The sequence below is a fragment of the Pleurodeles waltl genome, chromosome 8 (assembly GCF_031143425.1).
Source record: "Pleurodeles waltl isolate 20211129_DDA chromosome 8, aPleWal1.hap1.20221129, whole genome shotgun sequence".
NCBI lineage: Eukaryota > Metazoa > Chordata > Amphibia > Caudata > Salamandridae > Pleurodeles > Pleurodeles waltl.
The window spans coordinates 1401875838-1401903294 of record NC_090447.1 but is presented as its reverse complement, the minus strand read 5'-3'; the positions used below and the strand labels follow the sequence as shown (position 1 = coordinate 1401903294).

Below are 27457 nucleotides of genomic sequence, written 5' to 3'. Positions count from 1 at the left end.
AGCTGTCCAGAGGTGGCATGCTGGATAGAACCAGTCAGCAACCATTCCAGGATAGTTAGCTTTTGCAGGGTGGCACCTCTAAGGTGACCCCTGGGTACAATTAGGGATAACTCCAATACTGGTACCAATTTCGGTTTATCATTCTGCGTTGTTTGATACCAAACAACCCATGGTTCAGAGCAGCCATCATGTAGCTGGGGAACTTGTGTTTGACCGGTGTCCTGCACATGTATTAAAATGGCTGCTTTGTACACTCACTATGTCCCAGGTTTGCTAAGGACACAGTGGGGGCATATTGCTCATGCAGCTATACCCTCACATATAATATGGAGCACCCTGCCTAACGGCTGCAAGGCCTGCCAGAGGGGTGTCGTACCCATAGTAAGTGTAGTGTATTGAGGACAGGGCAAACAGTGTGCCATGTTGAGTCCATGCTTTAGGTTTGCCCCAGGACACTCAGCCTGCAATGGCAGTGCTGGGTGCAGCTAGATGCATAGCCCTAGAAGGTGGCACAATCAGTGCTGAACCCTCAGGGGCCTACCCCTTGTACCCTATGCCCTGGATACACAGGTAACCATTTACTAGGGACTTATAGTGGTAGTTAAGGGTGTATCCAATTGTGCCAATGCATCACAACCGTTTTAGGGAAAGAGCTGGAGGGGAAGAGGGAACCTGGTCCGCAGGGGCCCTGGGCACTACAACTTATAGGCTGTATCAAACATCACGCAAAAAGTTGGGGCTAACCATGTCAAAAAGAGGCCTTTTCCTCACATGATGTTTCAGGGAATGTTGGTCCCAAGGTTGGGTATAGGAGGCCTATGCCAAGACAGCTTGTACAGCGACAGGATGGAAGTGTAGTAGACACTATTGGACTTGTTCCTGATCGTGTGGTGGCCCCAATGCATCATGTGTTCTAAAAAATATCTTGGAATAGGCCAAAATCATGTTAATATCCCTTCACATTGGCTAACAATTTTTTTGCATGACCTGTATGTTGCTGTTAATGTGTTACATAATTGTAGGTCAAAGTGCCAGTGCCACATCACTGACATTGGTTTGTGTCATACCACCAGATGCACAATTACTGGATTGAAATGAACCTGTGACCAGTAACAGTTGTACTGCCATCTGTCCAAGTTGTGTAATATGTGATGTTGGATTACTTTACTGTGGTGGGAGATATGGCTCCAACTGATTACATCAAACACACAAATGTTATACTGTTTTACAGGACAATGTCTGATACATCCCTTCCTTCCATGGTCTTGAGGTCTGTACCTGTGAGTTTGACATTTATCCACTATGATTGTTACATGTATAGTTTGCTAAGGCTGCCAATATGTCTGTAACTATGTGCTGACAATGCAATAAAACTGCTACTTTGTCAAGACACTTGTATGCATTTGTTTTGTGTGGATTGGTTGTAATCATTGCTGGACACTGTGTACATGTAACATACCCCTACTTTGCTCAAGCACCTTTGATCATCATTGTATGGTTCCCATGGTCAGACATATCAACATTGCAAAATGTTAAACTAATGATAGCAGATAATACATTTGTAAACGGGTATATTTATTGCAGTGCACAAACATAAATTGGGTTTGGTGCATAAAAGGAAATTCAAAGTGCAGGAAAGTGGAAAGTCATCGTGGACGATATTATTGGAGTGGAAGTCACACCATTGGATATCCAGAGTATTCCTCCCATTGGAAGTAGAAAGTGTCTCAGGAACAGGCAACAGAGTAAATGTATAGCACACGAAGGAACATCATGGAAGAGGATGTTTGCTGGCAGTGGTGGGCGTCTTGCCACCCACCCTTCCTGGAGTCTTTGAAGGACGTCCCCGTTTGCGAGGGGGGGCATCAGCTACTACAGAGGCAGGTGTGTCTAAGGCTGGTTGTGCCTCTGGCAGGGCCTCCCTTCCTGTGGCTGCTGCAGATGTTGTGCCTGATGTACTTGGGCTACAGGAAGGGGTAGATTGTGGGGGAAAAGCCCTGCTCAGGATTGTGTGAATATCCCTCAGCACCCCTGTTAGGGATGCCATGTTATCATTGTGGGCCTCCATATGTTGGTTCATATCTCTGTGCATGTCCCTCTGCAGTTGCTTCATTTCTTGGAGTTCTGACAAAATCTGGCTCATCACGCCTTGGGACTTCTGGTAGACCCCCAAGATGGTATCCTGGCTGACAGCAGCCTCAGTGGCCACGTGACAGCAAGACAGAGCATCCCTCCCACGCATCCTACCCTCACAAGCCTGTGCTCTCGGCACAGGGTGACCGCTACCACTGGTTCCTTGATACTCATTGTCAGTGCTGTCTAGTTCAACATCGGGATCCAGGACTGGGGGGAACACGTTGGTGGACACTGTGCGAGGTACACAGGTTGGGAGGTGCACTGTTGTCTGAGACGTTGATGTAACAGGGCTGGGAGGTGTTGTGGGCACTGTGGGACTCACTGTTGCTGTCTGACCAAGTAGCCCGGATATGCCAAGAGGTTCCTCCACATCCACTTGTCCAGTAGAGTTGTCAACACTGAGAGCTTCATCCAGGGGGGGAGAGGGTGTCTGATGGCTGGCCTTGGTTGGAACAATGGCATCTTGACCTGTTGATGAACAAAGTACATTGTTACTGGTTGAAGTGTGACATCTACCTCCACAGCTTTAGTGTTACAGTAAGCAGAGACTTTGGTCATTCCTAAGTTTTAGGTTAGGCTTTAGTGCCATGTTAGCATGGTATTGGACTATTTGGCATGATGTGCAAAGCTTGCTTGTACTAGACTCAAGCGGCTGATGAGGTGTGCAGATCAGTTGCACTTTGGATGATGGCCTGTAAGTGACATCTAACCAACATTGAATCCAAAATAGTGTGTAATCAAGATGTACTGTTGTCAATTTGGAGGACTAGTTGAGTGAGATACTGCAAATACAGTGCCTTGATGTGCATGTGACTGCAGTCACCATGTGTGCAGTGGTGTGTCAATGTGTTTGCTGCTGTTACCAATCTGCTGCTGGCTTAAGGCCTTAGGTACACTTGGTAATGGTGCCATTCCTGCCCTCAATAGTGTAATCTTGGGTATCAGGACATGATGGAGCTAGGTAGAGAGACATCTCTGAGCTGAGCCTGATCTGTATGTTGGCCACACACAGGTGGCTATACTTCATTTGTGAATTTGTCAGACAGGGGTGTAAGGAAATGCCTCCTTGGCATGGTTACCCCCTGACTTTTTGCCTTTGCTGATGCCAAGTTATGATTTGAAAGTGTGCTGAGGCCTGCTAATCAGGCCCCAGCACCAGTGTTCTTTCCCTAAACTGTACCTTTGTTTCCACCCTTGCATCCAGGTAAGTCCCTTGTAACTGGTACCAAGGGCCCTGATGCCAGGGAAGGTCTCTAAGGGCTGCAGCATGTCTTATGCCACCCTGGAGACCCCTCACTCAGCACAGACACACTGCTTGCCAGTTTGTGTGTGCTGGTGGGGATAAATTGATTAAGTCGACATGGCACTCCCCTCAGGGTGCCATGCCAACCTCACACTGCCTACAGGTATAGATAAGTCACCCCTCTAGCAGGCCTTACAGCCCTAAGGCAGGGTGCACTATACCATAGGTGAGGGCATAAGTGCATGAGCACTATGCCCCTACAGTGTCTAAGCAAAACCTTAGACATTGTAAGTGCAGGGTAGCCATAAGAGTATATGGTCTGGGAGTCTGTCATACACGAACTCCACAGCACCATAATGGCTGCACTGAAAACTGGGAAGTTTGGTATCAAACTTCTCAGCACAATAAATACACACTGATGCCAGTGTACATTTTATTGTGAAATACACCCCAGAGGATATCTTAGAGATGCCGCCTGAAACCATATCCGACTACCAGTGTGGGCTGACTAGTTTTAGCAGCCTGCCACACACCAGACATGTTGCTGGCCACATGGGGAGAGTGCCTTTGTCACTCTGTGGCTAGTAACAAAGCCTGTACTGGGTGGAGGTGCCTCTCACCTCCCCCTGCAGGAACTGTAACACCTGGCGGTGAGCCTCAAAGGCTCACACCCTTTGTTACAGCACCCCAGGGCACTCCAGCTAGTGGAGTTGCCCGCCCCCTCCGGCCACGGCCCCACTTTTGGCGGCAAGGCCGGAGGAGATAATGAGAAAAACAAGGAGGAGTCACTGGCCAGTCAGGACAGCCCCTAAGGTGTCCTGAGCTGAGGCAACTGACTTTTAGAAACCCTCCATCTTGCAGATGGAGGATTCCCCCAATAGGGATAGGGATGTGCCCCCCTCCCCTCAGGGAGGAGGCACAAAGAGGGTGTAGCCACCCTCAGGGCTAGTAGCCATTGGCTACTAACTCCCCAGACCTAAACTCACCCCTAAATTGAGTATTAAGGGGCTCCCAGAACACAGCAAGATAGAATCCTGCAACCTAAGACGAAGAAGGACTGCTGAGCTGAAAAACCTGCAGAGAAGAGGGAGACCCCAACTGCTTTGGCCCCAGCTCTACCGGCCTGTCTTCAAAAGAACTGCTCCAGCGACGCTTTCCACAGGGTCCAGCGACCTCTGAAGCCTCAGAGGACTACCCTGCATCTAAAAGGACCAAGAACTCCTGAGGACAGCGGCTCTGTTCCACAAAGACTGCAACTTTGCAACAAAGAAGCAACTTTTGAAAACAACATGTTTCCCGCCGGAAGCGTGAGACTTGGCACTCTGCACCTGACGCCCCCGGCTCGACTTGTGGAGAAACAACGCTACAGGGAGGACTCCCCGGCGACTGCGAGCCCGTGAGTAACCAGAGTCGACCCCCCTGAGCCCCCACAGCGACGCCTGCAGAGGGAATCCAGAGGCTCCCTCTGACCGCGACTGCCTGCTTCAAAGACCCGACGCCTGGTAAGGACACTGCATCCGCAGCCCCCAGGACCTGAAGGATCCGACCTCCAGTGCAGGAGCAACCCCCCAGGTGGCCCTCTCCCTTGCCCAGGTGGTGGCTACCCCGAGGAGCCCCCCCCTTGCCTGCATCGCTGAAGAGACCCCTTGGTCTCCCATTGAATCCTATTGCGAACCCGACGCCTGTTTGCACACTGCACCCGGCTGCCCCTGTGCCGCTGAGGGTGTACTTTCTGTGCTGACTTGTGTCCCCCCCGGTGCCCTACAAAAAACCCCTGGTCTGCCCTCCGACGACGCGGGTACTTACCTGCTGGCAGACTGGAACGGGGGCACCCCCTTCTCCATTGAAGCCTATGCGTTTAGGGCACCACTTTGACCTCTGCACCTGACCGGCCCTGAGCTGCTGGTGTGGTAACTTTGGGGTTGCTCTGAACCCCAAACGGTGGGCTACCTTGGACCCAACTTTGAACCCTGTAGGTGGTTTACTTACCTGCAAATCTAACAAACACTTACCTTCCCCAGGAACTGTTGAAAATTGCACTGTCTCTAGTTTTAAAATAGCTTATTGCCATTTGTGTGAAAACTGTATATGCTATTTTGCTAATTCAAAGTTCCTAAAGTACCTAAGTGAAATACCTTTCATTTGAAGTATTACTTGTAAATCTTGAACCTGTGGTTCTTAGAATAAACTAGGAAAATATATTTTTCTATAAAAAAAACCTATTGGCCTGGAATTGTCTCTGAGTGTGTGTTCCTCATTTATTGCCTGTGTGTGTACAGCAAATGCTTAACACTACCCTCTGATAAGCCTACTGCTCGACCACACTACCACAAAATAGAGCATTAGAATTATCTCTTTTTGCCACTATCTTACCTTTAAGGGGAACCCTTGGACTCTATGCATGCTATTTCTTACTTTGAAATAGTACATACAGATCCAACTTCCTACAAGGGGTATATGGTCAGTAGAACAGTGGGCTGCTGGTTGCAGTTACCGGAACAGGGCCTATTGGGAGCTGTAGTCAGCTCAGTACCTCTATTACACACACTCTACCAATAGTATCCCCCAGGTGAGTAAACTTAATTTGAGAGTTAACACAAGGGTGTATTTGGTCTGAAGTACACTTACGTGGTGGTTTGAGTCACATGAACAGCGCCTACTGGGAGCTGTAGTCAGCTCAGTGCCTCTACTACAGACACTCTACCAATGGTATCCCCCAGGTGAATAAATGTCATTTGAGAGTTAACACAGTTGATTTGGTCAAGTGAACACTGGGCTGGTGGTTTGAGTCGCAGGAACAGGGCCTATTGGGAACTGTAGTCCGCTCTACCAATTGTATCCCCCAGGTGAGTAAACTTCATTTGAGAGTTAACACACAGGTTTATTTGGTCTGAGATACACTGGGCTGGTGGTTTGACTCACAAGAGCAGGGCCTATTGAGAGCTGTAGTCAGCTCAGTGATTCTACTATGGACATTTTACCAATGGTATCCCCCCTCACCCCTTGGTGAGTAAACTTAATTTGAGAGTTAACACACAGGTGTATTTGGTCAAGTGAACACTGGGCGGGTGGATGGAGTCACAGGAACAGGGTCTATTGGGAGCTATAGTTAGCCCAGTGCCTCTACCACACACACTACCAATTGTATCCCCCAGTGAGTAAACTTCATTTGAGAGTTAACGCACAGGTGTATTTGGTCAAGTGAACAATGGGCTGGTGGTTTGAGTGATAGGAACAGGGCCTATTGGGAGCTGTTGGCAGCTCAGTACCTCTACTGCACACACTCTTCCAATGGTATCCCCAGGGTGAGTAAACTTCATTTGAGAGTTAACACACAGGTGTATTTGGTCAAGTGAACACTGGGCTGGTGGTTTGAGTCACAGGAACAGTGCCTATTGGGAGTTGTAGTCAGCTCACTCCCTGTACTTCACACACTGAACAAATGTTATCCCCGCCGGGGATGTAAACATCATTTGTGAGTTGATACAGATGTATTTGGTCAAAGGTACACTGGGCTGGTGGTTGGCGTTACAGAAACATGGCATATTGGGAGCTGTAGTCAGCTCACTCCCTGTATTTCACACACTGGACACGTTATCCCCCTAGGTGAGTTTACTTTAATTGGGATTAGACAAACAGGAGTATTTGGAGAAGTGAGGACTGGGCTGGTGTTTGTAGTTGGTGAGACAAGCTGTAGTCAGGTCAGTCCCTCTCCTCCACACACTCTACCAATGGTATCCCGCCTCAGGTGAGTTTATTTCAATTGGGATTAGGCAAACAAGGATATTTGTAGAAGTGATCACTGGGCTGGTGTTTGTAGTTGGGGAGATAGGGCCTCCTGGGAACTGTAGTCCTCCACACACTCTACCAATGGTATCCCCCCCAGGTGAGTTTACTTCAACTGGGATTAGGCATACAGGGGTATTTGGAGAAGTGACCACTTGGCTGGTGTTTGTAGTCCCAGAAACACAGACTGCTAAGAGTTGGAGTCAGGTCACTCTCTCTACTCCCAAACACTTGACAATGGTGTCCCCCAAGGTGGGAACAATTCATTTGGGAGTTGACAAACAGGGGTAATTGGACCGGCGTGCACTGTGCTGCTGTTTAGAATTACACAGTGCCTGCTGAGAGTTGCAGTCTGTTCACTCTCTCTACTACACACACTTGACAAATGTTTGGTATGACATATCTGTATGCAGGCTGCCTTTAGGTTTGAGCATATATTTACATATTTGGACATCCCACGAATCCTGGAGTGTGTTTTTGTTATTGTAAGATTTCCAGGCCCCATTTGGGTATGTGTTCGGCCTTGGTAAATGGGAGGTTGGGTTCAATGATATATATTGACAATGTTTAAACTCAGATACTCAGGGTATTGACTGTTGGTGAGGTACATAAACCAGACAGTGGGTAAAGCTGAGATGTTAGCATACAGGACATTGCATTTTTGCAGTGCTTTTTGTGTTGTTACTTACCAGAATCCAATCCCCCAGGTATTTTTGTGAAGTCCTCAGAATGCAGGATGGGAAGGATCTTCTCCTCCCAAGGAGAAAGTCGTAATGGGGCACTGGGAAGGCCACCGCCAGTCTCCTTGGCCTGCAGCTGGTGCCTGGAGACCAGGTTACGGACCTTGCCCCTCAGGTCATTCCACCGCTTCCTAATGTCGTTCCTTGTGCGTATGTGGGGGCCTACAGCATTCACTCTGTCGACAATCCTTACCCACATTTCCATTTTCCTTCCGAAACTAGTGTGCTGGACTTGGGCTCCAAGCAACTGTGGCGCTACTCTCATGATTTCATCAACCATGACTCTTAACTCACGTTCAGAAAAACAGGGCTTCCTGGAACGTGACATGGTTAAGGGGGGGGGGGGGGGGTGACAGGGACTTACTTAACTGGGGGTGGGTTGATATAGGGTGTTAATGGACAAACATGTGTGCAGGGTGTTCTATAGGATGTTGAAAAGAAAAGGGGTGCCTAATCTATGTGGTGTAAAGTAGAAATGTGCTTCGCCTTCTTGTGTTGCAGTAGAAATGCAAAGGATTGTGGTCTGTGAAGAGGTGTGTTTTATAGTGTGCTTAGCAGGTGTGCCCATTTGGCCAATGAGTGTCAGCTGTGTTATTTTTGAATTCCTCCAATGTGCTGTGAACTCTTTTACGTGCAACAACATGGCACTGCTTCTGGTGCAGTCATTCACGGTACAGGGAAGAATTGAGAAAACTGCCTCCTGGAAAGTGTGTCAGATTCTGCTTGGGCTGTATAACTTTGCTATTTCTTTTTTACCTTTCATTGCCTCCAGCCATATGTGAATGTTTGCTCAATACTCCAATGTGTAATATAAACTAAATACCATAAACCTATTTTAACTCCTACTAGCTATCTACTTTATAATCGTGCGGCGTTTTCAGACGTGTCCGTAAAAATGCACCTTTGTCCTGAATGTTTACTGCCACAGCCCAACATTTGCTTCTTGCCAGGTGGTCCCCCTTCCTCCCACTCCCCACCCTTTTGGCCCCACCACGAACATTGGGCTATGCCCTTGTAGTTGTCAGTATTTAATTTTTAAAACTGACGGGCTTGTTGACCTTGACAGGCTGTTTATAGGCTGAAGTCGTGTTCTGGGGAGCAGGGGCCCACGGCGCTGTATCCTCCAGACGCCTCTGTCGCACTTCCCCTTCCAAAGAAATAACGCACTTCCTCGGACTTTACACTGCTCTCTAGGCCAACTAAAAGAATTTTGAGACGCCATCCGCGGATGGGAGCCACCCGGCGTGCACGTACGTGACGTGCTTGTCACCGCCTGCAGACCTGTCTGTCCTACTCTGCGAGCACTGCGCCCAGCCGAGAGCCCGTCCTTCTGCCGCCTCGGAGTGGCACTTGGCTGCGCGCAGGGCCAGTAAGACCCTGGTAACTCTCGACTCGCTTGACTCTACCGTTCTTACCGTAACCGAGACCCTGCTGCGACGCTGCCAGGCGACGGGTAAGCGTGACATTCAGGTGCTTCAGCCACGTCACTTACTTGCCGGTGTTTATGATCTGGGAGATGACCTGCGCTACGGCCGCTCATTTATCTGAGTCACTCACTGAGTTACCAGCTGACTCGAAATATCATTAGGATCACTACCTTTAACTTTACAAATCATTGTGTGCTAAATGTTTTCTATTGGTTTTTAAGTCTCATAGCATAATCTCTACGATTTAATGGGGAGTCTAGGAGATATGGCAGGATTTCTCCTCCACCTTCTTTGGAAAAATGCCGACCCGCTTCTTTGTGCGGGTCACACATGAGGATCATGTATTTGTCCTCTTAATTGATTGATTGTCTCCATTTTGTAATGGAATTTACCTCGTCTAGGCTGTTTGTTAAATTCAAGCTATAAAGTTTTAGATTCATTTACTGCGTTGTCAGCTTTCAAGATATCTTCAGTAGCTGTTTTTCTTTTGTTGTCTAACTGGGTGCTGAATACTACATTCAACGATTTAGGACCTGATTATGAGCCTGGCGTCACAAAATAGCTAAACTCGTGGCACATTATGAGTTTGATAGGTGGACCTGCCAACAGACCGTAGTCTCCGCCAGGATCCAAGATCCCAATGGGCTGACCACAGTCCTGGTTGTAATCAGCCAGGGCGGTGCTGAACTCAGTGCCACCCTGTTGATTACAACCTTCTTCCCCGCCAGCCCTTTCATGACGGTTTCCCCACCATGAAAAGGCTGGCAGAGAATAAGTGCTGGGGGGCACAGCGCGGGCCCCTTCACTGCCCATGCCCACGGAATGGGCAGTGAAGGGGTCCTCCACTGCCCAGCTTTGCTGACAGTGTACATTCGAGGATGCTAGTCGGCCCTCTCTGTGCTATAAGACAGTACTCAGCTCCCTTAAAGCAGCCAAATGCTATCTCGTAGCACTGTTTCTGCGGGTCTGACCCTCTTGAACGCTCTATTTCAAGGTTTCCGCCGGTCAGCCAGATCAGTGGCGTCCTCCCCCGGGTTTGGTGGTCCCGCTTTGGGACCGCCAAACTTGCAGTTGGCCCCTAAGTTACTTGACGTTTTATCGCTATTTACACCTTGGCTGATAAGCCTTTCCTCCTTAGAATGCGAAACCTTTTTTTGCTATTTGGAGTACTTTGCATGTATGCCGCCTTAACTTTTTTCCCATATAAAGTAACCACGCCAAAAGTGTGTCCTTTTTTTCACAAACATCCAGTGTTTGTGGATTTCCTTGCAGGGGAATTCATAGCCAAAGTCTAGCTATTTTTTGTTTTTTGAGGTATAATGGGGAAAAAGTGCATGCAATGAAGCATATTTTTTCTGACAACACTGACAGGATTGTTGTGTTAGGATTATCATATTTCCAGCTTTCAGGAAAAAGCAGTTGTCTCAAAAAACGTTTTTTGTTTTTTTTTACCACAGTTTTTACATTTTTCTAAGAGGTAGTTCATTTTTCCTAATTTATGTCACTTTAACGTACAGGCAGTTTGTGGTGGAAGCAGGTATGAAACCCATGGCTGATCAGAGAAGGCTACACACTTTTGAAAACTATAGATCATCTTAAATTTAGCATGAGGCCATTTGTGTAGATCCCCCTCAAGGTTTTCACAAAGAAACCAACTGTTGAAATAAACAAACAACGAAAATGAGTTGGAAAAAGCAGCCATTTGTGGCAACAGTTTAATCTTTAAAGTTTTGCCATGTTCACCAATTCACAAAAGCAATATACTTTTAATTCCTTCTGTTTGTGGCACTTTGTAGAATTTGTAGGTTTCCCAAAAACAGACAATGCCCAGATCCAACAACTGAGCTGCACCTCAAATGAATTTTCATTGTGTGCCTAACTATACAACAATCCTTAAGGTAAAATCCAGTTTGTAATAACAAATGTTCTACTATTCTGTGACCCACACCTCTCGATTTTTATAAGAAAAAAACAAAGGTACCCCCACATGTAATTAGACTTTGCACCTGGGAAACAAAACACCCCAAAATGCAACCTGGAAGCTTCATATTTCACCATGCAGATTCCACACTTTTTGTACGATGTGAGTAGCTGCAGATTTTGAGCCCTAGCTCAACCACATCCCAGGGCAACCTATCATAACACAATACAATATACAAATATTTCTGAAAACTAGACACTGGGTGTTCCAGGGTGATGTGACATGTGGTTCTCACAAGGTTTTCTTACCAAGAATCCCTTGCAAATCTCAGACTTTGGCTCCTGGGTTAGATTTTGGATAAAGATTACAATCCCCCTTGGACTCATATTGATCAGGTTTGATCTGTGCCTGTCACAGGCACTAGGCCAAACTGCACAAGTGGGATAGTGTTTTTATCAGGACAAGTGGGGGAACGCTCTTCGAAAAGATGCAAACATTTAAATTTCCAGAGAAAGCAAGTGGATTGAGAATTTCACGCTTGCAATGCTAGGGTTGTGAGACAGAAGAGTCATTTGTGGTACTGCCTGGTATGACTAATAGTAAAAAAATGCCAGCTGTTGCTACAGTTATCTTAAGGCAAATCATGAACATTTCACATGGCTTTTTTACGTTTATGTTTGAAGTGAGTATGTGTTGGATATTATTTTTTGCGAAAAGATCTTGCTCCAAACCATATGATAGTGAAGGTATGTGGGGTATTGTCTTACGGTTGTGAGAATGAGTCCTACAATTTTCAGGAAGCTTTTATTGTCATTTTAATTTGGTTGCTATTTCTTGCTAGTTTGCAGTTGCATCTATAAAGGTATGGTGGGTGATGCTGTGTCTTGCAATTGACAAGTTTCTAGGGTATGTCTTGCTTTATGTCTTTGGGATGTTGCTTGCTTGTGTTTGTTTCTTTTTTGAGTTTTTTGATCACATTGATGGCAAGCAGGGCTCTTTTTGCTTGTAATGCCTGCTTTCTATGGTTGTGGTGACATGGTGGACTTTTCTCAGAATGGATTTCTTGGTATGTTTCTTCTGTAGCTTCTTTGGTGGTGCTAGTCGCTGTGGAGAGTCTCTTCTGCACAAGTGGTATAAGCAGGGATGTGGAATTCCTATCGGCATACGCCCAGGACATATCATTTGGGGTTAAGGGCACCAAGTTATCATGTTTATTTTGTCCTTGGGACAAGTAGGCCCAACTCCCTGCAGCACAAACCCTTTGGCAGCCAGTTTACAGAGAAGGAAACTGTCTGCAGCTGAGGTAATGTGTGTTAATGCTGTTCAGACCTGTATTTATGGTTCAATAATTATAAGCCTTCGTTATTGGGGGGGAGAGGGAGCACTGTAAATAAACATTTTAAAGTCACACTGCACTACTGACAGTGGTTCAAGTTTAAAAAAACAAGTGTACACACTTTTGAAAAGTTTAACAATATGAGGCCAAGTATAATGCTCCCAGAATGCTCTCTGATTAAATGCAAATGGTTGCAGAAGCTTGTAAGCAAGAGTGATTATTCATTGCTTTCAAAAGAAAATGTTCAGAAAAAAATGCAGGAAGGGTAAAAAAAAAATGTTTTGCTACTATGATTTTAGGTGCTATTTCTTTGAAGCATCATTTAGTAAAATGTGTTGATGCATGCTAGTATTTCCAAAAAATGTTCCTAATGGAAAATCAGTGTAACAGTTTTCAACAAGATTATGGGAACATGAAAGTAAACAAGCACTGGCAAAGCCAACTGATCCAACATTTTTTGTGAGTCTTTTGGTTTCGCCAGTGCCTGTCTTGTTTTGACATGGATTTTGTAACACTTTATTTTTGTGGGAACTGCCAGGCCCTCACCAGTGTAACAAACACTGGCAAAAAGGAAAAAAAAGGTTTTGGTCTCAAAAAGCATACATTAACACCAGTGGCGTAACAAATGCCCCATAGCCCCCCTCCAAGGGGGGCCCACAGCACCTGCCCTGAGTGAATTTGAAGGGGGTTGGGCCCTCCATGTTCTTTGCAGGGAGGCCCCATCCAGTTTCGTTACCCCACTGATTGCCACAGTGGTTCCTGGCACTGAACAAAACTACTTTGTGTGCCAATATGCTCCTTGTGGAAGAGCAGAATGTGATCACTCACAGTAAAACCACCCGATAGATAGAGAAATAAGTTTAATAAAAACAAAATGTCTTTGTTAACGCCAGACCTAATTAGGGACCAGATTCTTAAAGAAAGTCACAAAAGTGCACCCAGGGTATATATCTTTGAATTAGAGGCTTTCATGAATTTACAAGGACTTACAAAAGTAGACCAGGAAATCGTACTCCTAGAAAATATTTGTGAACTGTATTTTAGCACAACCACATGTGCATGTGTAGATTTCCTCATGTGAAAATCTATTGAGCATTTACAAGTTCACTTTCCCTCCAACCACTTTTTTCCCAACCCTGGAAAAACTTCTACTTCTGCCCTTGTCAGGAGTAAATTTCCAACTTTCTCATTATAGGAAAAGATTAGAGTGGAGCTGGTGAAAACCCTTTAAACATGCAATTTAGTAGGTTTGCAGACTCGAAGGTACTCCAGCCATGGATCTATTGTTTACTGCTTCTTCCAGCCTTAGTATGTAGATCTGCAGAAAGGTGACAAAATAAGGAAATTGCTACAGTAGGAATTGAAATTGCAAGTATTCAAGCCCTGCTATAGTAGTAGCCCTGACATAATCCGAGAGGCTATTATCAGAGCTCTTACATAATGAGATTGCTGCTGTAATTTGTTGGGGCGCTACATGACACCAAAGGGACAAGTATATTTTTTTTACCGGACAAGTAGATTTAAGAAGCAACCTGTCCCATGGACAAGTAGATATTTTATTAAATTCCACACCCCTGTGCAAGGTAGGTAATTTCTACTTGTACCACAAAATGTACTATATTTGTTGTGTCTCACAGTTTTCTACCTTAAAGAGGGTGCTGATATATTCTTGGTGCCCTTTTGGTTGCATTTACCAGTATGAGAACATCCTTTCCTGTTTCTTTAGCAGAGCACATAAAGCATGCAGACTCCGTTTTGAGGTCAACTGAAATATCTTTTCTAGCGAATCAGTTTTTGCAGATTTTAGGAATTTTGAAGAGGTGGACTCTGGAGGACTGTGAGTAAAGGAGTACTTTGTCGTTAGAAGTCTGAGGTTTATTTCTAGTCAACTTTAATGCAGTGAAAGACGAGTTCAAATAAGGATTATGCAAGCCCTTTCCCCTGTGTCTTCATTCTCCTTTTTTCGAAAATGCTTTTAGTGAGGCAAACTATTGTTAACATACTGTGAAGAAGGTGAAGCTCTAATAAAGGATACATAATTGTTTAAGTATGATTATCAGATTAGAATACAATAACAAAATAAACTAAGGAAATGGAGATTGATGTAGCAAAATGTTACAAGTGGAGCTGTATTGGCAGGCTGTTACCTATAGAACTACAGGGAAAAGACCCTGTGCATCTTTCCTAGCAAAACTGTTTAATTTTAAACTTAGCTCAAGGAACACAAGTGTGTCTTAATTACTTTCTACAGACATACCAGAAAACACTTTTTTGATTCGTGGCACATATTGTGTGTCTGACCTTTGTTTTAGCTTTTGTATATATTTTATTTGTGGGACAATTGTAACATTTGCATAACATACAAAAAAGTTGATACATCAATCTCCTGAAACTCAACAAATCATTCCTGTTTTTAGCTGTTCATAATCCTGTCCAGTTAAATCTATTCATACTGGGCCCGAAACAACACCCTATCTCAGAGCGCCAGAATTCTTTGACAAGCTAATTTGGTGTTCCATTCTGAACAGATGTGTGTTTTTATTTAAATTGTCCAAGTTTTAGATTGTTCTTGTGAAAGGCTGATTTGAGAGCAGAGTCACTGCCATCTGCAATTCACTTGTTTAATTCTCTAGAGATACTGATACCTCTGGCTGTTTAGCAAGGTGATATTTGGGAGCTATTGGCTGATGTTATCAGCAGTCGTCAATAACTAATTGGGCGGACTGCAGAAGAGACTCTGATTACATTTTATGCAGGTTATTGGCTATTTTCTCACTTTTTCCTTATAATATCGATTACTCAATGGACCACCTATTTACTTCTTTGAAGAGGTTTTCAGAACCCTATGTACTAATTCTGAATTACATCAGCACCTTAGCAATCCTTTGCTTTAAGGGCGTGATTTAATTGAAATTAAAAATAAGTCAAAATGAACTGAGAAAAACAATTTAACATGTAGCTTCCTGCTTTTTTTTTTTTGGGGTGGGGGAGAACGTCTGTCTACCAAAAATAATATTTCAATGATAGTAATAAATGCTGTAGAAACACACATTTTAATCTCTTCCCAGCTAAACTAAGTACATTTTACACATCTAAATCTGACCAGTAGCCAACTTGTCATGATCTCTGTAACCTTTTGCTTAATACGTTTTAAAGATGTTTAAAAATGATTAAGTAATAGGAAATTATTTAATGTCTGACTATGGGGGTGATTCAGTATAAAATTATCTTTTCTGTAGAAATTATTGTATTGCATCAATTTAGCGCAAACAGTTCCTTATTGAAAGTATGGCAGTCCATCTCTTAGTAAATTTGGATAAATCACTGCCTGATCAATACGTTGTCATCCTGTTGAAACCTAGTGAATTGATCTGGTAAATATGGATCTGTTCTATAAACAAAGCAAATGAAAATTCGTTGCCATACCTTCAACTGTTAAACTGCAACAGTTTGGATAAAACTGGTATGTAGTTCATAACTTTGTTCGATCCTTTCCGATCTTGTAAAGGGGTGGTTAAAAGCTGTGCGTGTGTCCCTACTGTACGGTTGAGGACTCAGGGGTGTGGAATTTATTAAAATATCTACTTGTCCAGGGGACAGGTTGCTTCTCAAATCTACTTGTCCTGTAAAAAGATCTACTTGTCCCTTTGGTGCCATGTAGTGTGGCGACAAATTATGGCAGCAATTAATAGCCTCTCTGATTATGCCAGGGCTACTACCATAGTAGGGCTTGAATACTTGGAGTTTCAATCCCTACTGTAGCAATTTCCTTATTTTGCCACCTTTCTGCAGATCTGCATACTGGGGCTGGAGAAAGCAGTAAGCAATAGTTCCAGGGCTGGAATGCCTTTGAGTCTGCAAACCTACTACTGCATGTTTTAAAGATTTTTACCAGCTTCTCTCTAATATTTTCCCATAATAAGAAAGGTTGGACATTTACTCCTGACAATGGCAGAATTAGAACTTCTTCCAGGGTTGGGAAGAAAGTGGCTGGAGGGAAAATGAACTTGCAAATGCTCAATAGATTTTCACATGAGGAAATCTACACATCGTATTTACCCACGCTAAAATACAGTTCACAAATATTTTATAGGGGTACGACATATACCATGGGTGCACTTTTGTGACTTTCTTTAAGAATTTGGGGCCACAAGTAGGTAGGTTCAGATTTGTGACCTGCAAATTGAGAGTCGCAAATCCGAATGTAGGATGGTGTCCTTGACACCATCTGTGATTCGCAAGGGCTTCGCAAATGCCCACATCATGAATAATCATGAGGTGGGTCGCAATTTGTGACCCCCTCACGAATGGTGGCCTGCTGGAGACAGCAGACCACCATGTCTGTGACTGCTTTTCAATAAAGCAGTTTTTTAAAGTTTTTTTTGTAATGCAGCCCGTTTTCCTTAAAGGAAAACGAGATGCATAACAAAAACGAAAAATGAAACGTTTTCGTTTCATTTTTTCAGAGCAGGCAGTGGTCCGCAGGACCACTGCTTGCTCTGAAAAAATGTTTACAGTGACATTCACAATGGGAAAGGGGTCCCATGGGGATCCCTTCCCTTTTGCGAAAGTGTTAGCACCCATTTGAAATGGGTGCAAACTGCGATTGGTTTGCGCCCGCGTTCTCGGTCACAAAACAATCCTACATTGCACTGCGAGTTGCAATTAGGAAGGGAACACCCCTTACTAATTGCGAGTCGCAAACCCGTTTTGTGATTCGTAACCAGGTTACTGAATCGCAAAACTGGGTTTGTGCATCGCAATGTGCTTTTTGCACGTCGCAAACAGCGAAAGTCGCTGTTTGCGACATGCAAAAAGCTACCTACATGTGGGTCTTGGTCCCTAATTAGGTCTGGTGTTAACAAAGACATTTTGTTTTTATTAAACTTCTATTTCTCTCTCTTTCGGCTGGCTTTACTGTGAGTGATCGCATTCTGCTCTTCCACAAGGAGCATATTGCCACACAAAGTAGTTTTGTTCAGTGTCAGGAACTACAGTGGCAGTCAGTGACGTAACGAAACTGGAGGGTGCCCCTTTGCAAAGAACATGGAGGAGCCCTCTCTCCAGACTCACTCAGGGCAGGTGCTGTGCTGACAGGGCCCCCTGGAGGGCGGCTGCGGGGCCTTTGTTATGCTGCTGGTGGCAACGTGTGCTTTAAGAGTTCAAAAACGTTTTGGGGGGGTTTTGCCAATGTTTGTTACAATGTTGAGGGCCTGGTAGCTCCCACAACAATAAAGTGTTACAAAAGCCATGTCAAAACAAAACACGCATTGATGAAACTAAAAGACTTATAAAAATATGTCAGATCAGTTGGCTTTGTCAGTGTTTGTTTATTTTCATGCTTCCCATAATCGTGTTGAAAATGGTTACACTGATTTTCCATTAGAAATATTTTTGGGAAATACTAGCATGCATCAACACATTTTACTAAATGACACTTCATTTGCATATAATCAGAGAGCATTCTGGGAGCATTATACTTAGCCTCTTAGCCTAAACTTTTCAAACATGTGTGTACACGTTTTTTTTTTTTTTGTACTGGAACCAACGTCAGTAGTGAAGTGTGACCTTAAAACATTTATTTACAGCACGCACCCTAATAATGAAGGCTTTCAAATAATGAACCATAAATACAAGTTCGAACAGCATTATCTTTTGGAAACACATTACCTCAACTGCAGAGAGTTCAACTCTCTGTAAACAGGCAGCCAAAGGGTTTGTGCTGCAGGGGGTTGGGCCTACTTGTCCCAAGGACAAAGTAAACATAAAAACTTGTTGCCCTTGACCCCAAACAAGATGTCCCGGGCGTCGGGCGATAGGAATTCCACATCCCTGAGGACTGATCTGAAACCACTTAATTCTGGCATTTTCTTATGCTAAACCTATGAAAAATGTGATTGAGACCATCCATGGGTATTTTTAGTACTTCATTCTGCCTTTTTAATAAGATAATGGAATTTGCTGCTATTGTTATATTAACAATTTGTACTTTCTCTGGGAATTTAAATACATGTAGAAAATGTGTTATTGTCAAAATAACTATGATAATCAAAACAGAGCAATGGAGGAGTTTGGTGCTGTCCTGTAGCAATAAGGCATCTTCGTCCTTCTGGAGGGCTGTTAAGGACATTGGCTCTCTGGGATACAATGACAACTCCGTCATCACTTCCCTTAGCCCAGAAGTCTGGATGAGCCATTTCCATGCTCTCTATCACTCAGCTATGCTCCAGGTGTCTTAAGAGGTTTAGATGGTGTATCCAATTCCTTTTAGCTTTGCCTTGGAAGAGGTCTGTGAGGCCATTGCTAAGTCTTCATCTGATAAGGCCCCAGGATCGAATGGGGCCCCTACGGATTTGTTCAAATCCGCCCACAATTGTGGGCTCCACTACTTTGTAACTGTTTTAATGCCTTTATGCAATGTGACCTTCCAGATTCATGGCATTCTGCCATTGTTGTCCCTATTTTTAAAAAAGGTGACCCGCAGTGCCCCAGCTGCTATCGGCCAATATCTCTTTTGAACTCTGCTGTCAAAATTGCTGGGAGGATTGTTGTGGACTGTTTGACATCCTGGGTCGTCGAGTCACACCCTGTTGAAGGTTCAGTAAAGTTTCTGTGAGTGTCTGGGCACTGTGGAGCAACGTCTCAATCTTTATTAGCGAGTATACCATTGCTAATCAGGGCTCCATGTGCCTGGCCTTCATGACCTGTCTTGTGCCTTCAGCAGTGTGGTTAGGCCTAAGTTGTGGTACATGCTAAAGGAACTAGGGGTAGACCCTGGGTTAGTTTATTTTATGCGTGTACTCTATTTCGACTTATCAGTGTCTGTCAGGTATTGCCCTACTGGCGAGCGCACCTCCAGCTTCGCCTTGGGTAAGGGCATTCGCCAGGGATGTGTTCTGGCCCCCATACTCTTTCTGCTGTACATCAGTGGCCTTGAGAAAACGTTGTCCGCCTGTGCAGCGGACTTTCCACTGGTGAGCGGGGAAAAAAGTCCCTGCGTTACTTTATGTGGATGACGCTGTCCTAATGGGTATAACTCATATAAGTCTAAATACTCTTTCAGAAATGTGTGGGCTTCATGGGTCGTAAGGCATATCGTTCCAAAACCTACACCATGTGAAGAAATGTCTACCTCCCAAGATCATCAGGTTGCTTCCACCCAGGAACTTTCATATCTGGGGGTGGTTGTTGATGCCAAGGACAGTTGGGGCCCCTGCATGAATAAAACTGCTCAGAGGTGCTCCAGTGCCACTGGTTTTATTTACAGGTTAGCCTTGGACATTGGTAGAAAACCTATGGCCCCTTCGCTGGAAGGTTTTGGGAGCAAATGTCTCCCTATCCTCACTTATGGGGCTATTCTAACATCTCTGCTCTCCAGATAGAAGAGAATAGGGCCGTGCACCACCTCTTGGGTGTACCTCCATCATGTGCCTCTCATTTTGTCCATCAGTAGCTTGGTGTTGGGTTTGTCGAAGATCTTATCACTTTGGTACACCAGCTTGGCGAACCAACACACAGCCTTGAACAATAAGGTGATCTTGGATTGCCTTGCTTGTGACGGAGGCCTGGCTAGCCCTTGGTTGCCCCATATTAAATGGAAATTGACTGATCCTGGGAGACCCAAGCTTTTTTGTGCCCCTACTTATATATCCAGAGCTGATATGTCTTGAGTTAAGAAGGCGTTCACAACCAGGAATAGAATGTGTAGAGAGGAACATTAAGTAGTTAAAATTTCAGTTAGGGAATATGACAGCTTGCAATCCTCCCCACATATGTAACCTTATTTGTCCTAGATTGATTCCACTTGGGATAGAGTCCTGTTAACCAGATTTAGGCTGCACTCGGTAAGGTGGTAGTTAAGCTTCTCATTGGGTTATTTTAGTTATTCTAACGTGCTGATTTGTCCCTGTGATGAGTTTGCTCCATTTCTGTTTTGCACATATTATAGGGCCCTTTCTAAAAAGTTTTTAGTCCCGTTAATTAGCGTTTGTGGCATTAAAAAATGTATGGAGACCTTGCTGTATCTGCAGCCATTGAATTCTCCTGCCCTCTGCTGTTCCATCTGCACTTTATTAAAATGTGCAATTAGTAGGAGAAAACAAATGACTTTCTGATGGCTTACCACTGTGTTTGCCCACATTTTTAGGTAGAGCCCGCAAGTGCTCTGATCTGTTGTAATCTATCTGTGGGCTCTTAACCACGCCCACCGCACACCCATCACTATCATTCATTCGTGGGCTTGCCTTTCAAAAACCCTTAATCATTGGTAAATGCTATACGTTTGTCCCTCCTTTGGGCGGTTTAGTTACCACCTTGGACATCAACCCTGTTACATGGATAATTGCACGATTGCCAATACTTTTGACTGCAAGCGAAGTTCTTTTCCATTTGAGTCTCTCCTTTGCGCTCATGCTCATGGCAGCCATGGCACTTTGAATCAGCTCACTTATGTCAAGTGTTTTACTTTTCATTTTCAATTTAAGTGACAAGAAAAGTCCAGTTAGGAATTTACAATGCTAACAGCTCTACCCTGAGCAAAAGTGAGACCCATTGGATTTCAAATGCTTGTTACTGAGTATTTTATTCTGTATTTATCCTTTAAATTAGTGTTCAATTGTGATTTTATTTGTTTTTTAGGATGTTTTTTACCTAAACGTGTTGTGCTTGTGTGGCTATGTCTTACCGCCCCAAAAAGTTTTTTAAAAGAACTATGAGGATGTGCTTTAAAATGTTTAAAGTTAACATGTGAACTTAGGAGAGGATCTGCAGTTTATTACTTCACTGTCATTTCATAGTAGTTCCAAGACGTTTGTCATTACAATAGGGTTAGGGTATGATTTAAATACCCAAATAAATTAAATACCCATAGCATTTGCTACCATCATACCCCCTGGCACTCAGTTCTTTATTGCCATATGACATTGATTTAGTTACATGTAGAGCTCTCTGTTTCTGTATAGTCAGCAGTACTTTATAAATGTTGCAGTGTATTTAACACAGCTTTTAATACTGAGGACGGGAGTAAAACTGTAAAAGTAACATAACTAGTATTTGTAAAGCGATTGTTCACCCCTAGAGTTTTCTTGATGCTAACACAGATGTTTATTACCCACTTAATGACACTCAGAAATAATGACTAATACTATCTTACTTTGCCTATTGTATCTGTTTTGTTTTAATCATTGTGCCACATCCTACAACATTTATTAAAATCATTGACATTCTTAAGAATTTCCATGAATGTTGACATTCCTACTGCTGTATATAATTTATTACAGACATGTTATTGTTAAATCAATACTGTAGTGCTAAAATGAGGACAGAAACAAATGCAAGCCATTTCATAGAAACCTTACAGACTGTATAATAAACAAATGACCATAAATATGAGCTACCGATCTTCACAAAACAGCATAAATTATCTAAATACTTGTAAGGTGCTCAAGTATAAAAAGTGTAAGACGATTAATTTGAGCTTGGTGGATAGCTGCCAAAACTTTATGTTTTGTTTGCCTTATTACATTGTACACCTGGCTATATACCCTAAATAGAGCGGACAGGACATGACCATTTTTCTTTAGATGTCCAGCATCTGTAAAACTCTCAATAACCCTCTAACTTGCCAATAGTTAGCAGTGTCTGGTTCTTTAACAGGTGTTTTTTTTTAACTAGAGGTTTACATTTATTCAAGATCTCTACCAACTGAGCTGGGACTTTCAATTTTGCTCTGCCCATGAATGAAAAGTATTGTTGCATGCCAACACCCTTAAAATACTACTTTTTATTGTTCTACTCAATTGAATTTGTATCTTCCATTGATCGAGAAACCCCAATCATTAGTAAGTCCTGCTTGGAAAAGACTGCTTTTGCTAATACACTCTACACTGACAGGGGTGTGGAATTTATTAAAATATCTACTTGTCCAGGGGACAGGTTGCTTCTCAAATCTACTTGTCCTGTAAAAAGATCTACTTGTCCCTTTGGTGCCATGTAGTGTGGCGACAAATTATGGCAGCAATTAATAGCCTCTCTGATTATGCCAGGGCTACTACCATAGTAGGGCTTGAATACTTGGAGTTTAAATCCCTACTGTAGCAATTTCCTTATTTTGCCACCTTTCTGCAGATCTGTATACTGGGGCTGGAGGAAGCAGTAAGCAATAGTTCCAGGGCTGGAATGCCTTTGAGTCTGCAAACCTACTAACCTGCATGTTTTAAAGATTTTTACCAGCTTCTCTCTAATATTTTCCCATAATAAGAAAGGTTGGACATTTACTCCTGACAATGGCAGAATTAGAACTTCTTCCAGGGTTGGGAAGAAAGTGGCTGGAGGGAAAATGAACTTGCAGATGCTCAATAGATTTTCACATGAGCAAATCTACACATCGTATTTACCCACGCTAAAATACAGTTCACAAATATTTTATAGGGGTACGACATATACCATGGGTGCACTTTTGTGACTTTCTTTAAGAATTTGGGGCCACAAGTAGGTAGGTTCAGATTTGTGACCTGCAAATTGCGAGTCGCAAATCCGAATGTAGGATGGTGTCCTTGACACCATCTGTGATTCGCAAGGGCTTCGCAAATGCCCACATCATGAATAATCATGAGGTGGGTCGCAATTTGCGACCCCCTCACGAATGGTGGCCTGCTGGAGACCGCAGACCACCATGTCTGTGACTGCTTTTCAATAAAGCAGGTTTTTTTGGTTTTTTTTGTAATGCAGCCCGTTTTCCTTAAAGGAAAACGAGATGCATAACAAAAACGAAAAATGAAACGTTTTCATTTCATTTTTTAGGAGCAGGACCACTGCCTGCTCTGAAAAAATGTTTACAGTGACATTCACCATGGGGAAGGGGTCCCATGGGGATCCCTTCCCTTTTGCGAAAGTGTTAGCACCCATTTGAAATGGGTGCAAACTGAGATTGGTTTGCGCCCGCGGTCACAAAACAATTCTACATTGCACTGCGAGTTGCAATTAGGAAGGGAACACCCCTTACTAATTGCGAGTCACAAACCTGTTTTGTGATTCGGTAACCAGGTTACTGAATCGCAAAACTGGGTTTTGCATCGCAGTGTGCTTTTTGCATGTCGCAAACAGCGAAAGTCGCTGTTTGCGACATGCAAAAAGCTACCTACATGTGGGTCTTGGTCCCTAATTAGGTCTGGTGGTAACAAAGACATTTTGTTTTTATTAAACTTCTATTTCTCTCTCTTTCGGCTGGCTTTACTGTGAGTGATCGCATTCTGCTCTTCCACAAGGAGCATATTGCCACACAAAGTAGTTTTGTTCAGTGTCAGGAACTACAGTGGCAATCAGTGACGTAACGAAACTGGAGGGTGCCCCTTTGCAAAGAACATGGAGGAGCCCCCTCTCCAGACTCACTCAGGGCAGGTGCTGTGCTGACGGGGCCCCCTGGAGGGCGGCTGTGGGGCCTTTGTTATGCCGCTGGTGGCAACGTGTGCTTTAAGAGTTCAAAAACTTTTTGGGGGGGTTTTGCCAATGTTTGTTACAATGTTGAGGGCCTGGTAGCTCCCACAACAATAAAGTGTTACAAAAGCCATGTCAAAACAAGACACGCATTGATGAAACTAAAAGACTTATAAAAATATGTCAGATCAGTTGGCTTTGTCAGTGTTTGTTTATTTTCATGCTTCCCATAATCATGTTGAAAATGGTTACACTGATTTTCCATTAGAAATATTTTTGGGAAATGCTAGCATGCATCAACACATTTTACTAAATGACACTTCATTTGCATATAATCAGAGAGCATTCTGGGAGCATTATACTTAGCCTCTTAGCCTAAACTTTTCAAACATGTGTGAACACGTTTTTTTTTTGTACTGGAACCAACGTCAGTAGTGAAGTGTGACCTTAAAACATTTATTTACAGCACGCACCCTAATAATGAAGGCTTTCAAATAATGAACCATAAATACAAGTTCGAACAGCATTATCTTTTGGAAACACATTACCTCAACTGCAGAGAGTTCAACTCTCTGTAAACAGGCAGCCAAAGGGTTTGTGCTGCAGGGGGTTGGGCCTACTTGTCCCAAGGACAAAGTAAACATAAAAACTTGTTGCCCCCAAACAAGATGTCCCGGGCGTCGGGCGATAGGAATTCCACATCCCTGACTGATCTAAGCAAACATGATGGTTGCTAGAAGTGACTAGCATACAAAGCCTAGCTTTTTTTCCGGTACCCTTCTGGAGAATGATGAGACAAAAATTACAAAAACTAATATACTATATTATTTGGTGGATGAACACTCAAAACTGTGCATGTTGCAGCCTGTGGTGGATACCATATTGGAATAATGTAATATTCCTGTAGTCTGATCATAGCGTTGACTACTATTCAGTAAATTATTATTGAGACTATGAAAAAAAAAAAAAAAAAAAAATGTCAAGGACACTCAGCTAACATTCTTGAAAAGACTTGTTCTTAATAAAGTTTTGTTATATAGACCAGCATTCCAATGAGCCAGGATGCTCACTATGAAATGCACTCTTAAATATGTGTTCGTTCCTTAAACAGTATCTTTTTTAATGTATTTCAGGAGCAAATTAGGAATATGAAATAGTTATTAATGTGTATTTTGAAACTGTTGTGTAGTTTAGTGACACATTTTAACACAGCATATGTATTATGTAGGGTTATGTTTGGGTGGGCATCTGTTATCCTGTATGATAACTAACTGTAAATGTTCCTAGCTTGCATCATTTTCAGCCTTGCTCTCCGTGATACCACTGAATTCCTCATTTGCTGAGGCAGTCTTATATCTTGTAGCTATAGGTAGAGTAACCTATGTGTAATTTGGCACTCAGTGGCTCCCAAGCTTCCACATTAATGTATTTGGACGAGTGTGTGTCAAATTCTTATCTGCCTGGCCAAAGATGTACATATTTTCTAAACACCTATGGCTCATTATGTATTGTTTGCATTGCATGTGTATTATCATGTCACTGTCTGAACAACTCACCAGCAGGGATATCTTAAACATCAGCACTTAACTGTAAATATTATCAAATAACAGAGTTTTGCAACGTTTATCTACATACCTTCACTTTCTATCCTTTTATTTTATGTTTAAGGGTCTAGGATTAATGAGCCCTACATGTACAGTTGAAGAAAAGCACACTGAGCAGAAAGTGAAATGGCAGGATTCTTGGATAACTTTCGGTGGCCAGAATGTGAATGTGTTGATTGGGGTGAAAAAAGAAACACAATTGCTTCTGTGATAGCAGGTGTTTTGGTAAGTGCTCCAGTAATATCTCTTTCCTTTTTACACTTTATGTTTGGTATTATGCACCATGTGCAACTTAAGCAAAGGTAAGAGCTAGAGCAACTAGCATTGCAAAAAGCATCACACCTGCCATCAAGAAACGTAGCTTCCTAAGTGTGGGGAACAACTTGTTGAGCAGGTCCATATAGTGGGACTAATTCTGTCAAGGTTTAATTCACCTGATACAGTGTTTATGGTCCCCTCCTCGGTTTTCTTTTTTTACCTATTTTTAAAACATGTTATTTCCTGAACTTTAATTGCCCTTTGGACAATTTAGACAGTTGACATCCAGGTATGCATTTATTAAGTTGCCCTTTGTTGAAAATATTAACTTAATTTTCTATTACCCTAACATTGTTTTCATATTTCATCCAAACCCGAGTTAGTCCCAGAGCTGTATTAGTAGATCTACTCAATGTGTTTTAAAGGATGCATTTCTGGCCTTTCAGGAGTAACCTAAACAGGTCAGAAGCATAATTGTTTAAATATTAAAGTCATGTTGCAATCAATAGTTACATCTAGGGACCTGATTGCAGGTATGCTTAATTTCCATTTGTTAGGTATTTTTCCTACCAAAGAGAGTGAAACTTTGCTCTTCAAAGTCTGCTTGCCATTACTCACTGATTTGGTTTCAAAAGGATTTAAAATATTCCAGAGATGGGCCTAGTTACTTGCATGGAGGGGCTGCTATTGTTTCACACCAAGAGATAATTTTAAACGGAAGTCTTTTCCATTCAATTCCAGGTGGCAGTTCAGAGCCTTTTCATGTAAAATCCTTAATATTTCTTTTTATTTATTACTGGTATATTGCTTGTTACATGCTTCTTCTGTATAATTAAGCTACCACTATTGTATTGTTAGCAAAATAGCTCTCAGTGTTGAGAATGCCACCATTTAAAGCAATTTAAGTGTATGGTTTACATCCCTTAACAGTGAGACGCTGAATTTGATTAAAAATTTAGCTATCCTTAAGCTAAAGGTTTTTGTTTCTGTAAATTTACCTCCTTTTTAGATCATCCATTATGAGCTTACTAAACTAGGATAGATTCTTCTACTTCAGTTGACAATTTACTGTAAGAGACTTTGCTCTTGTTATGCCTTGTCACCACTGCTTCAGGCATGGCCTCTTAATGAGGATGTAAACTTCAGTTGTTACCTGTGCAAGAGTAAAGCTGGCATCTCTGAAGCCCTGAGTTACTTTTATCCCTACAAAAGAAGAACAAACTGATTTTGAAGAGATTTGAGAAAAATACATGGCTCTCCCTGATCTGGTAAAACAGAGAGTCTGAAACTTGCAATTAGAAAGTAGGAGAATGAAAGGCTACTTGGCACCTTCCAAAAATTTCCAAGTTGCTGAACTAGCACTGTACCAATTTGGGATCACCCAGGAATTGCTCCCGAATGAAAACTAAATGAGATGTTCGAGCTGTTCTTTAATCCACATTTCTTGCCTCCAAGAAACTGTGTAAAAGGTATTGACTATTTTTTTTCGACGATAAAATATTGAGCAGCATTTTGAACAAGAATGCATACTACCAATCCTCATTATCCCCACCACATGAACGCCCCACCAAAT

General features: G+C 43.0%; 2 protein-coding genes across 8 annotated transcripts in view; one reads left to right on the top strand and one right to left on the bottom strand.

Annotated features, from left to right (window-relative positions):
* Positions 1-27457, top strand: part of TMEM50B (transmembrane protein 50B) — a 274230-nt gene that overhangs the window by 151968 nt on the left and 94805 nt on the right. For 2 of the 6 annotated variants that reach the window (XM_069202465.1, XM_069202466.1), the window contains one exon: positions 25691-25851. In XM_069202465.1, coding sequence (XP_069058566.1) covers positions 25753-25851 — 99 coding nt within the window. In that variant the 5' untranslated portion in view covers positions 25691-25752. Of the gene's footprint in view, positions 1-8554; positions 8613-9185; positions 9359-25690; positions 25852-27457 lie in introns of those variants that run through there. The other 4 variants (XM_069202468.1, XM_069202469.1, XM_069202464.1 and 1 more) reach the window with 4 other exon arrangements.
* On the bottom strand, positions 1555-9106 carry LOC138248678 (nuclear apoptosis-inducing factor 1-like). Of its 2 annotated transcripts, none has more exons than XR_011194614.1 (2): positions 8964-9106; positions 1555-2604 (listed from the first exon to the last, which is right to left on the bottom strand). XR_011194614.1 is itself a non-coding variant. In XM_069202463.1 (2 exons), the coding sequence occupies exons 1-2, from the start codon at positions 8231-8233 to the stop codon at positions 1772-1774; spliced, it is 1212 nt and encodes a 403-aa protein (XP_069058564.1). In that variant the 5' UTR covers positions 8234-8918; the 3' UTR covers positions 1555-1771. The 2 variants fall into 2 exon arrangements, 1 of the variants encoding a protein (XP_069058564.1); XM_069202463.1 differs by lacking the exon at positions 8964-9106 and adding an exon at positions 7855-8918.

What these genes read in the sequence shown, in the direction of transcription:
- LOC138248678 (XM_069202463.1), bottom strand. Translation starts at nt 8,233, where the DNA reads ATGTCACGTTCCAGGAAGCCCTGTTTTTCTGAACGTGAGTTAAGAGTC. An exon ending in ACCTGGGGGATTGGATTCTG is followed by an intron (nt 2,605 to 7,854) that starts GTAAGTAACAAC and finishes GTTCATCAACAG; the next exon opens with GTCAAGATGCCATTGTTCCA.